Below are 12054 nucleotides of genomic sequence, written 5' to 3' on the forward strand. Positions count from 1 at the left end.
ATTGTTAGCACATGAGACTCACATACTAATAATTAACCGAGAGTTGATGGAATTTTCAATTTTGCGCTTTAATCCTTATAGAATTCACCACAAGGCTTAAATCCTAATTTTTTTACCACAAGCTTAAATCCTAATTTTTTACCACGGGTAATAATCGAATTAATTTTCTTTGTCATCCAAAAAAAGGCGAAAAAACAATTTAGTCTTCTACCACATAATAAATTCAAGGGTAGTAAAGTAATTTTGCACACCTAAATTTTACAGTTTTTTTAATGCCTCACCTACAGATAATGCTAACATATATCTAAATCTAATTTTAAAAATGCAAAATAAAAATTTCTCTCCCTACCTACTTCCACGTTCTCTCTCCTTCCCCTTAAAATGAAAATTGTTCACACACAAAATGTATAGACATATGCTATTGTAAATTAAATTGAACGTTAGTCCGACAAACTTGTGCTTAGCCACATCGACAGAGTAGGCTATCTCCAACTATGGGCTATAAGCAAACTTTTAGAGTTTTGGGATATGCCTTGTGAATCCACAGTTTTTGTTTTGTTTTGTTTTTGTTTTTGTTTTTATTTTTATTTTTTATATTTTATCTCCATAGTTATAAATTTTTGAAATGGAATATCGGTCATATATGAATTTCCAATGCAATTACTTGCACCCCATATCATTTGTTTGTTGCCACGTTTGTGAATAAATTCTCCAAACTAAGGGTTTTCTAACTTATATTTTTGTGGGCCACTTTGTATCAAGTTTAGATTTAAGTGATATTAAATTTTAAATTTGAATATCGCGAATTGTCAATTCAATACCAACTTATTCCCCCAACTCTTAATGTAGATATATCGTTGTATAAAAAAACTAATATTTTTGTGGACATATTCTTTCGTTTCCTTGAATGTAATTTTATCCTCACACTAAATAAGATACAAATTTTGAATAGCTCCAGAATTGTTTATAACTTTAGCTATTAACGGATACACAATGTATTATCATTTGAAGTACAACTGGACAAGTGCATATAGACAGTGCATTTCATATCAACTCACTCGTGCCTTCGGTCTACAAACTATAAAGTAACTAGACTACAAAGAAAGACGCAGCTGCGTGAATGTAATGTAACGCTTCAAAGAACATAATGTCACAAAGCACAATACGTACGCTACGGCAATAGCTCTCTCTCTCTCTCTGCCTGTATATAACAACACCTCTTTCATATCATTTCTCACCAAAACTTCCACAAACAACTTAAAACTATGGCTTCAAAGTCCACAGCAACGTTCCTAGCATTGCTCTCTTTAGTGACATTAGTTCTGGCTCTCGGGGCTAATGCCGGTGGAATCGCAATATATTGGGGTCAGAATGGTAATGAAGGCACATTAGCAGAAACATGTGCTTCAGGGAATTACCAATTTGTAAACGTAGCTTTTCTCACCACCTTCGGCAACGGCCAAACGCCTGCAATCAACCTAGCCGGTCACTGTGACCCAACGACAGAAGAATGCACCAAATTGAGCCCAGAAATCAAGTCATGCCAAGCCAAGGGGATTAAAGTCATACTCTCCATAGGAGGAGCTTCTGGGAGCTACTCTCTAACTTCAGCTGATGATGCAAGGCAAGTTGCAACTTACCTGTGGAATAATTTCTTGGGAGGGCAATCGTCGTCGAGGCCATTGGGAGCTGCCGTTTTGGATGGAATTGATTTTGACATCGAGGGAGGGACTGACCAACATTGGGATGACCTAGCAAGGTACCTCTCTGGATATAGCAAGAGAGGCAAGAAAGTTTACTTGACTGCTGCCCCACAATGTCCCTTTCCTGATGCTTATGTTGGAAATGCACTTAAGACGGGCCTCTTTGACAATGTTTGGGTTCAGTTCTACAACAACCCTCCCTGCCAGTACGCTTCTGGGGATGTGACCAACCTTGAAGACGCCTGGAAGCAGTGGACTTCAGCCATCCCTGCAGATAAGATTTTCTTGGGATTGCCTGCTGCACCTCAAGCTGCTGGTAGCGGGTTTATTCCTGCTACTGATCTTAGCTCACAAGTTCTTCCGGCTATTAAAAGTTCGGCTAAGTATGGAGGCGTCATGCTTTGGTCCAAGTATTATGATGATCTTGATGGATACAGCTCCTCCATCAAGAATGATGTCTAGAATTTTAAGAACAAAAGGATCCTTCCTTATTACCTTGACTATATCAATATGTATCCTATACCGAGTTTATGTTACGTCAATATAATACAATTAATTTCGAAGCTTTCTATTAATCTTGAGAAAAACATTCTAGAAATTGGATGTTCGAAAACAGCTGATTAAGCTAGAAGTGTCTTAATTATTCAATAGGATTTTGAAAACGAAGAAGATGGCGAAAGAGCACTGTGGTGCCTATCTACAAGAATAAGGGCAACGTACAAAATTGCATGAACTATAGGGGTATTAAGCTAATGAGTCATACAATGAAGCTCTGGGAGAGAGTCATTGAGCATAGATTGAGGCAAGAGACACGGGTTTCGGACAACCAATTCGGGTTCATGCCAGGGCGCTCAACCATGGAGGCAATCTATCTCTTACGAAGATTGATGGAAAGATATACAGATAGGAAAAATGATTTACACATGGTCTTTATAGATTTGGAAAAAGCGTATGATAGGGTCCCAAGAGACATTCTTTGGAGGATTTTAGAGAAGAAAGGAGTACGAGTAGGATATATACAAGCTATAAAGGATATGTATGAAAGAGCAATGACTGCCGTAAGAACTCATGAAGGACAAACCGAAAGCTTCCCCATAACTGTAGGATTACATCAAGGCTCATCCTTAAGTCCTTACCTTTTTGCATTGGTAATGGATGAATTAACAGGACATATTCAAGATGATATTCCTTGGTGTATGCTTTTCGCATACGATATAGTGTTGATAGATGAAACTCAGGAAGGGGTAAATGCGAAGCTTAACCTTTGGAGAGAAGTGTTGGAATCTAAAGGTCTTTGCCTAAGCCGATCAAAGACAGAATATATGGAGTGCAAGTTCAGTGCAAATGGAGGCCAAAATGAGTTAGGGGTGAGGATCGGAGATCAGGAAATACCAAAGAGCGATCATTTTCGCTACTTAGGATCTATCTTGCAAAAGAATGGAGAATTAGATGGAGATCTCAACCATAGAATACAAGCTGGATGGATGAAGTGGAAGAGTGCATCCGGCGTGTTGTGTGACCGCCGTATGCCACTGAAGCTCAAGGGAAAATTTTATAGGACGGCAATAAGGCCGGCGATGTTGTATGGCACATAATGTTGGGTGGTGAAGCATCAACACGTACACAAAATGGGTGTAGCAGAGATGAGGATGCTTCGTTGGATGTGTGGGCACACGAGAAAAGATAAGATTAGGAATGAGGATATCCGAGGTAAAGTAGGAGTAGCCGAAATTGTAGGAAAATTGAGAGAAAATCGGTTACGGTGGTTTGGACATGTGCAAAAAAGGCCTACTGACGCTCTGGTTAAAAGATGCGACTACGGGACAGAGGTTCAGGGCCGAAGGGGTAGAGGAAGACCTAGGAAAACTTTGGAAGAGACTCTAAGAAAAGACTTAGAGTATTTGGATCTAACGGAGGACATGACACATGACCGAGCACAATGACGTTCTAAGATTCATATAGCCGACCCCACTCAGTGAAAAAGGCTTTGGTGTATTTAACACAATACGTTGAAATGAAGCAAAGCTTATTTATTGATATCTCCGATAAGTTACAAATATGTACATATACATGAGTCAAAATAAACAAACAAGAGGGAGCCTTCACAAATGTTGCTTAGGAAAAGTCTCAGCAGTCGGTAGAGCCCCAGAAAGAGAAGGCACCGGAGGGGGATCATTCGGAGCCTCAGTACTGGACAGAACCCTAGAAGGAGGAGACATCGGAGGTTGATCATTTGGAGCTTCATTACGCGGTACAGCCCCAGAAGACGAAGGCAATAAATGCCTTTGGAACAAACCCACAAACTGCTGATGATCAAGTAAAACCTGACCATTAGATTCCTTTATCTGGTCAAGCTTCCTCTTCATGTTTGTAGCATAGTCATGTGCGAGCCGGTGGAACTGTTTATTCTCATGCTTGAGCCCTCTAATCTCCTATTTGAGACTCATCACTTCAGCTGCCAATGATTCAACTTGGCGGGTTCGAGCAAATAGGCGTTGGGCCATATTAGACACAGAACCTGCACACTGAACACTTAGAGCCAGAGAATCCTTAACAGCCAACTCATTAGACCGTTTGGAAAGTAGTCTATTATCTTTGGGAGTGAGAAGGTTCCTGGCCACCACCGCAGCAGTCATATCATTCTTTATCATGAAATCCCTAACGGTAAGAGGACCAGTAGGGGATAAGAAGGATGGACGCCATATGTTGTTTGGAGAAGGCGTGGTTGCCTCTTCAACAAGGTTCAAGTCAAAACGACGGTCGGAGGGGCCATACATTTTCAAAGGTGTTAAAGAGAGAAAAGGTTGGACAAATCAAGATCTTAGAAGTGCAAGAATGGAGCTTCTACTGGTGAAGATTCAAGTGTAGTGCAAGAATGGAGCTTCTACTGGTGAAGATTTAAGTGTGCTTTGGAACTTAATGCCAGCCTCTATAAAAATCTGCACTCGACGGAGCTTCAGAAATCGAAGAGGCGCCTGCCCAGAAATCGAAGAGGCGTTTGCTTTCTCAAAAGCTGGGCTGCTCAAAGACCACGAAGGCCGATCTCAGAAATCGAAGAGGCACCTGCTTTTCTCAGCCTTGTCAGCACCTGTCACATGCACACTCAGCTTTGCTGAAATTACGGGCATTCTGTTGAAGATTTCTGGTAAAGTAGAAAGCACGTGAATCTTATTGTTCAATCATCCACTTTCCACACGCACCATCATCTCATGGGTACCATAGATAACTTTGCCAAAGATCTCTTACAAAGTTTAGACACGTGAAGCTTACAGCTCCCACTACATCGCTATGACCAGGAAGGGTAAAAGAATAGCAAAGAAACAACACTAACAAAGTTTAGACACATAAATTTTGAAGGTTTAGCTACCATATTATTATCCACAAGGGTAAAGGAACAGCACCACTGCTGGATAATTGGAAAATCCTTATGTGTCAACCTCTGTGCTCCGTGGCAAGGTAGACTAGCAAATATGCCCAACCTTTACTCACATTCGAGAAAACACTCCCAACAAGATTGCTTGCTCCAAAATCGAAGAGGCACCGTCCTCCGAATCTCGAGAGCCAAACTCTCAACATGATTACTTTCTAAAAAATTAAAGAGACACCGCTCTCCGAATCTCGAGAGCCAGACTCTCAGCAGGATTGCTCTTTCAAAAATCGAAGAGGCACCGTTCTCTGAATCTCGAGAGCCAGATCCCCGACAGGATTGCTTGTTTGAAAACTGAAGAGGCACCGCTTTCTCAACTTCGAGAGCCAGATCTCCTTGGATAAAGCTTGTCTGTAATCTTCACACACAACATCAGCTTTCCAGATACCACAGACCACTTTTTCAAAGTGCTCTGACACACGTGAAGCTGGCAGCTCCCACTACCGTGCTATGACCAAGCAGGGTAAAGGAATATCATTACTACTTGTTGTTAGAGAAACTCCTATATATGTCGACCTCTATCCTCAACGGACAGGCAGACCTGCAAAAATGCTCAACCCTTCCTCATATCTGAGAGGGCACTCCCAATGAAGCCTCTCGAAATACTCAGCTTTCTTTCCCCCCGATAATCCCTCTGCAAACAAGCTACACCGGAGCAAGAATATCTCATATCATCAGGGTTAAAAGCAAGAGTATCCCATATCATGTTTTTTCCCTGTCTTTTCCTTTGGCCTTGTTCTTACCTGCAAGACAAGGAGAAAGAGAGCAATCAGTCAGCACTTGGAATCAAGCTTCTAGTTAGGAACTGACTGCCTGAAACCCCTTATCTATTACTTACCTGGCATTGCTCTCGAGTACTCATCTTTAACATCTTATGCTTCCAGAAAAGATACCACATCTGCCTGAAGAACAGATAGGGAAAGTGAGAATGATACAAGGAAACATGTGGAGACAAGCGTAACAGAACACGTACCGATACATCCACTACTTTGTCAACATCAAAAGTATCCCATATCAGCATGGTCGAACGTACTTTAGATTTGATGGACTTGTTTTGACCCTCAAATTCTTCAGCCGGCCTTATACTCTGGAGGAAATCAGAAAATCCTCCAGCCCAGTTCAAGAATAAGCATGTGGAAAGTTACTTTTTCAAAAGCAAAAGTATCTCATATCATCTATTCTCATTTTCTTCTCTTTATCCTTCATGTTGCCTGCAAGATAGGGAGAATGAGAACAATCAGCCGGAACTCGAAATCAAACTTCTGATCTGGGACTGATTGCTTGGAGCTCTGATTGCTTACCTTGTATGTCGCCTCTTTCAGCAGATCCCCTAGCTCGGCGACTTAGGGGACTCCTACTACATGGTTTGTATCGCGCTTGACCAAGCCTGAAATTACAAGTAAGCTTCAAGTGAAATTGAACATTACCTTGTGCATCTCCACCAGTTAAAGATACCACCCCTGGATGGAGGAAGAGTACTTCCAGAGAAGATGCCACATCTACCTATGAGACAGATAAGGCAAGTGAAGACGAGAGCTTGAACCTATGTCATTTGTACTAAATCATTCACTTGTACTCACTAAAGGAGAGCTTGAACCTATGTACTTGTGTAAACCCTTCACAATTAATGAGAACTCTTCTACTCCGTGGACGTAGCCAATCTGGGTGAACCACGTACATCTTGTGTTTGCTTTCCTGTCTCTATTCATTTACATACTTATCCACACTAATGACCAGAGCAATCTAGCGAAGATCACAAACTTAATACTTTTTGTTGTACCAAAGTCCTCACTGATTTTGTGCATCAACAATCCTTAAGTCTTTACCTTTTTGCGTTGGTAATGGATGAGTTAACATGATATATTCAAGATGATATTCCTTGGTGTATGCTTTTCGCAAACGATATAGTGTTGATAGATGAAACTCAGGAGGGGTAAATGTGAAGCTTAACCTTTGGAGAGAAGTGTTGGAATCTAAAGGTCTTCGCCTAAGCCGATCAAAGACAGAATATATGGAGTGCAAGTTCAGTGTAAATGGAGGCCAATATGAGTTAGGGATGAGGATCGGAGATCAGGAAATACCAAAGAGCGACCGTTTTCGCTACCTAGGATCTATCTTGCAAAAGAACGGAGAATTAGATGGAGATCTCAACCATAGAATACAAGCTGGATGGATGAAGTGGAAGAGTGTATCCGGCGTGTTGTGTGACCGTCGTAGGCCACTAAAGCTCAAAGGAAAATTTTATAGGACGGCAATAAGGCCGGCGATGCTGTATGACACAAAATGTTGGGCGGTGAAGCATTAACATGTACACAAAATGGGTTTGGACATGTGCAAAGAAGACCTACTGACGCTCCGGTTCGAAGATGTGACTACAGGATAGAGGTTCAAGGCCGAAGGGGTAGAGGAAGACCTAGGAAAACTTTGGAAGAGACCCTAAGAAAAGACTTAGAGTACTTGGATCTAACGGAGGACATGACACAAAACCGAGCGCAATGGCGTTCTAGGATTCATATAGCCGACCCCACTTAGTGGGAAAAGGCTTTGTTGTTGTTGTTGTTGTCGTCTTAATTATTAATTTGGTTGAATGTAATATGAAAATTGTCATCTTGGCCAATTGAAAACGGATAATATTTCCACTTATATCCCAAAAAAATTCGGAAATTCAACACCCAAACGTATTTCGGAGAACTTCGATTTTTCATGTTCTTGTTGGTTATAAGTCAACAATCTGTGATTTAAATATATGTGCTAATAAACAATAAATGCAATAGGAATTAACAGAATATAAACTAGAATACGAATTATAAAAACAGACAACTTGAAGATCGAGGCTTACGTACCGCAATGTCCTTGAAACAGAAATTTCGTCCCTACTCAGTGCTTGTAGTTCTACGGACGTCTGCTTCACCAGGATTCAACGATCTAAGTCAGAAATTCCAGCACCGGAAAATTGACTTCTGGCGAATATTAATGTGGTTCTCTCAGAAAGGATGTTTATGATTGCAGGAGAAGATTTATGATTTTTCTATATTCTAAATGCCATGCAGATGGATGTATATATAATGTGATTATACCTGTTCGCAACAGGTATGAGGAAGGGATGCATCTGTTAGGAGACATCTGCTGAAAATGATGTTTTTGTTTCTGCGTTTTCACACTTCAGACTTCATCTGAAAAGATAAGTCTGTTGGTAAAAATAAATAATTAATTAATTAAAATTCGAAATTAAAAATAATTAATTAATTCCGAAAGTAATTAATTAATTTAATTATTAGAGCCCCAAGGCCCAAGGCCCATCTTTTGACAATTAAATATATATTAATTATATATTAATTACCAATTAATTAGTACACCCCAAAGCCCAACCCCAAAGGTGAGCCCAATTTTAGTCTCCAGACCTATTACTCCAATCACTTTCTATAAAGGACAAAGCCTTATAAAGTGATAAAATCTTTTGGGAATGGCCAATGTGGGACAAAGAAATTTCTACTCAAACTATTCAAATTTCCAACAATACCCCACATTTGAGTTGAAATTTCATTCAAACTCCAACAATGACCCCACATTTGAATGCAAATGTAAATGCAAATGGATGAGTAGGCTGCCTAAAACTGAGAGAGAATAGACATGATATGCATCGGGTGAAGTGTCTTTTGGACTTGAACTTACCCTAGTGAAAACATATCGGGCTTACTTGGTGACACAGTGGATGTGGAAGATCTTGAACTGTTCACCGTAGTAGTAAACCGAGACAATATGCTATACACATATCATGGCTGCCACACGTCAATTCATACTGTTGTGTTCATTTTGGCCCTGAACAGATCCCGGATTTCGTAGGAGCTTTAGAGAATTTAGCAATGTTAATTCTCATAAATGTGGCCCCATTTACTCCTATATAGGTGACATTAATTAAGAATAGTCTGTCATATTCCTCTTGATAACAAGATATTAATGTCATTAAATGTATAAAACATAACCCCTTAAACATCAACAGACAACACACATTTTATCATAAGAATGGGTAAGTTGTGTGTTCAACTTTTGAATCAAACTCAACCAGTTTGCCTATTGAACCTAGACCATGGGATCTCCAATCAGCTAGGTTAGGTTTCCGCCCAGTTCGATTCATTGAATTGGCTTGAGACCCATTCCCCTCGATGTAAATAATATTTGCTCTCTTGGTAGGCCTTTTGTCAAAGGATCAACTATATTTTCCTTTGACTTCACATAATCAATGGATATTATTCCATTGGAGAGCAACTTCTTAAGAGTATTATGTCGACGCCTGATGTGACGTGACTTCCCATTGTATACATGACTTTTGGCCCTTGATTGTGCGGCCATACTATCACAATGTATACATATAGCCGTTACCGGCTTTGGCCACATTGGAATATCCTCCAGAAAATTTTTGAGCCACTCGGCTTCTTCACCAGCCAAGTCTAAAGCTATAAACTCGGACTCCATGGTGGACCGAGCTATACATTTCTGTTTAGAGGATTTCCAAGATATTGCTGCACCTCCCAAGGTAAAAACATATCCACTTGTCGACTTGGATTCTGTAGTGTCAGAAATCCAATTGGCATCACTGAAGCCTTCTACAACAGGTGGATATTTTGTGTAGTGTAATCCGTAGTCAAGTGTATTTTTCAAATACCTTAACACTCTTACTAAAGCATCCCAATGCTTTTGTGCCGGATTACTTGTATATCTACTAAGCCTACTTACTGCATAAGCTAAGTCGGGCCTAGTTGAATTCATCAAGTACATTAGACTTCCAATTACTTGAGAATATTCAAGTTGAGATATGGCATCGCCTTTATTTTTCTCCAACTTGCATCCAGCATCAAAAGGAGCTGCAACAGGTTTGCAGTCAAATTGACCAAACCTTCATAATATTTTTTCTGCATAATGGGATTGTGTAAGGACATATCCTTCACTATTTCTCTTAATTTGAATTCCTAAAATGACATCGGCTTGACCTAAGTCTTGCATGTCAAAACTGGAATTCAACATTTTCTTTGTTTTGTTTATGACATCTTTATTGCTTCCCATTATGAGCATATCATCCACATACAAGCAGACAATAACACAAGTTTTATCATTACTCTTAATGTAGACACATTTATCAGATTCATTTATTTTGAACCCATGTGTCAACAAAGTATGATCAAATTTCTCGTGCCATTGTTTTGGTGCTTGTTTAAGTCCATATAATGACTTAACTAATTTGCACACTTTGCTTTCTTGTCCTTTAAACACAAATCCTTCATGTTGTTCCATGTATATTTCTTCATCTAGTTCTCCATTTAAAAATGCTGTTTTTACATCCATTTGATGTATATCAAAGTTGTATACAGCCGCAATCGCTATTAACGTCCTAATTGACGTTATGCGAGAAACTGGAGAATAGGTATCGAAATAATCCAACCCTTCTTTTTGGCGATAACCTTTGGCTACTAAACGTGCCTTGAACTTATCAATGGTTCCATCCGCCTTAATTTTCTTCTTGAACTGTTCACCGCAGTAGTAAACGGAGACAATATGCTACATCTCATCTCTCATAATTGATTAGCCAAAGTTAAAAAAGTTCTTTAAACAGGATTAGAAATTTTTAAATGTTCCCTTAATTTATTTGAAGGGTGAAAATTGGAATATCATATCAAAAACCAAAATTATCATATCTAACAGAACAACACGCAAGGTTGTTTGAAATATTCATACGTAGTGATGACACATAATGATGTCAATACCTAGAAATATTTGTACTGGTTTTTTGAAGTTATCGCGATCGATATACTTTTGTCAGAGAATTAATTTTGAAGAAAATGATTTGTTCATTTGATAGTTAATCATATGACTCTGCAAGATGACCCAAGGTGCAAGAAATGATTTTGTTTGCTAGAAATCCACATCAAGTTTTCCTTTGCCACAACATTAACAAAGTAACAATAATAGAAATCACGTGTGAAATATTCAAAAGAAAAAATAAAGTAATTACTTGCATACATGTGTGCATAAAAAAAGGACTTAAAACACAAAGCAATGAACTAATTGTAAGAGTCAGTTTGTAAGTTTGAGAGTTAGAAAGCTCATTGGGAGAGTCTTCTACGTTCTCGTTTGATTTTGTTAGGATTTGTTAGTGGAATTTCCTCAACATGTTTCGCCTATAGACGCAAGCTTCTATAGAAAACTGCGTAATCTCTTGTGTTTTATTTGAGATTGTTTGTTTTTAGTTTTCATCTACAACTTTAATGTCTAGTACTATTATTAAAATCGTTTATGTTTGAGATGGAAAATATTTGAACTCGAAATCTAAAGAGTTAAAGAGAAAAACCATAACTACCAGGACAATCATCTACTTGCCTTATCTGTGTATATTTGTCAATCTAGAATTAATATGCCTTAAATACAAGGTCCTCCTAGATCATAATTTTAGTTCCAAAATTTCAACTAGGAATTACATCACAAAATGGATAAAATGTTTGAAAGCAACAGCAATACTCGAGCTTTCAGTGTCAAAACCTATTTACATATGAATTTCAACATATTTGAACTTTAGCATCCGAAAATGTTATATAATATATAAACAATGGCAAGATGAACTTTAACTCAATCATTCACCACTAGTGCCATATATCCATCCCCAATGATATATGGGTGTGAAAGCCACAATTTATTCTCATGCAACGTGTCGATATCGGCTCATAGCCTCTCATAACCTTCGCTCGGCCACGACTGAAGAAGTCTGAACTCACAGTCCAATATTGAAGACCACACCACACTGCATTCAACACGTGCCCCAACATCCAATTGCTCTTATCAGCCGACCAAATATTGGTGAAACTTTTGTCAATATTTAGCTCACCCACTACTGTTTATACGTGTCATGATTTCTCAATTTTCTTCCATGCATGA

The 12054-nt window shown here is 39.1% G+C and overlaps 1 protein-coding gene across 1 annotated transcript; it reads left to right on the forward strand.

Moving 5' to 3' along the window:
* Nucleotides 1–1255: 1255 nt before the first annotated feature.
* Nucleotides 1256–2208, forward strand: LOC126629988 (hevamine-A-like). Its single transcript, XM_050300161.1, has one exon. The coding sequence runs from the start codon at nt 1266–1268 to the stop codon at nt 2163–2165; it is 900 nt and encodes a 299-aa protein (XP_050156118.1). The 5' UTR covers nt 1256–1265; the 3' UTR covers nt 2166–2208.
* The last annotated feature ends 9846 nt before the right edge of the window (nt 2209–12054 follow it).

Source organism: Malus sylvestris, chromosome 7 (genome assembly GCF_916048215.2).
Source record: "Malus sylvestris chromosome 7, drMalSylv7.2, whole genome shotgun sequence".
Classification (NCBI taxonomy): Eukaryota; Viridiplantae; Streptophyta; class Magnoliopsida; order Rosales; family Rosaceae; genus Malus; species Malus sylvestris.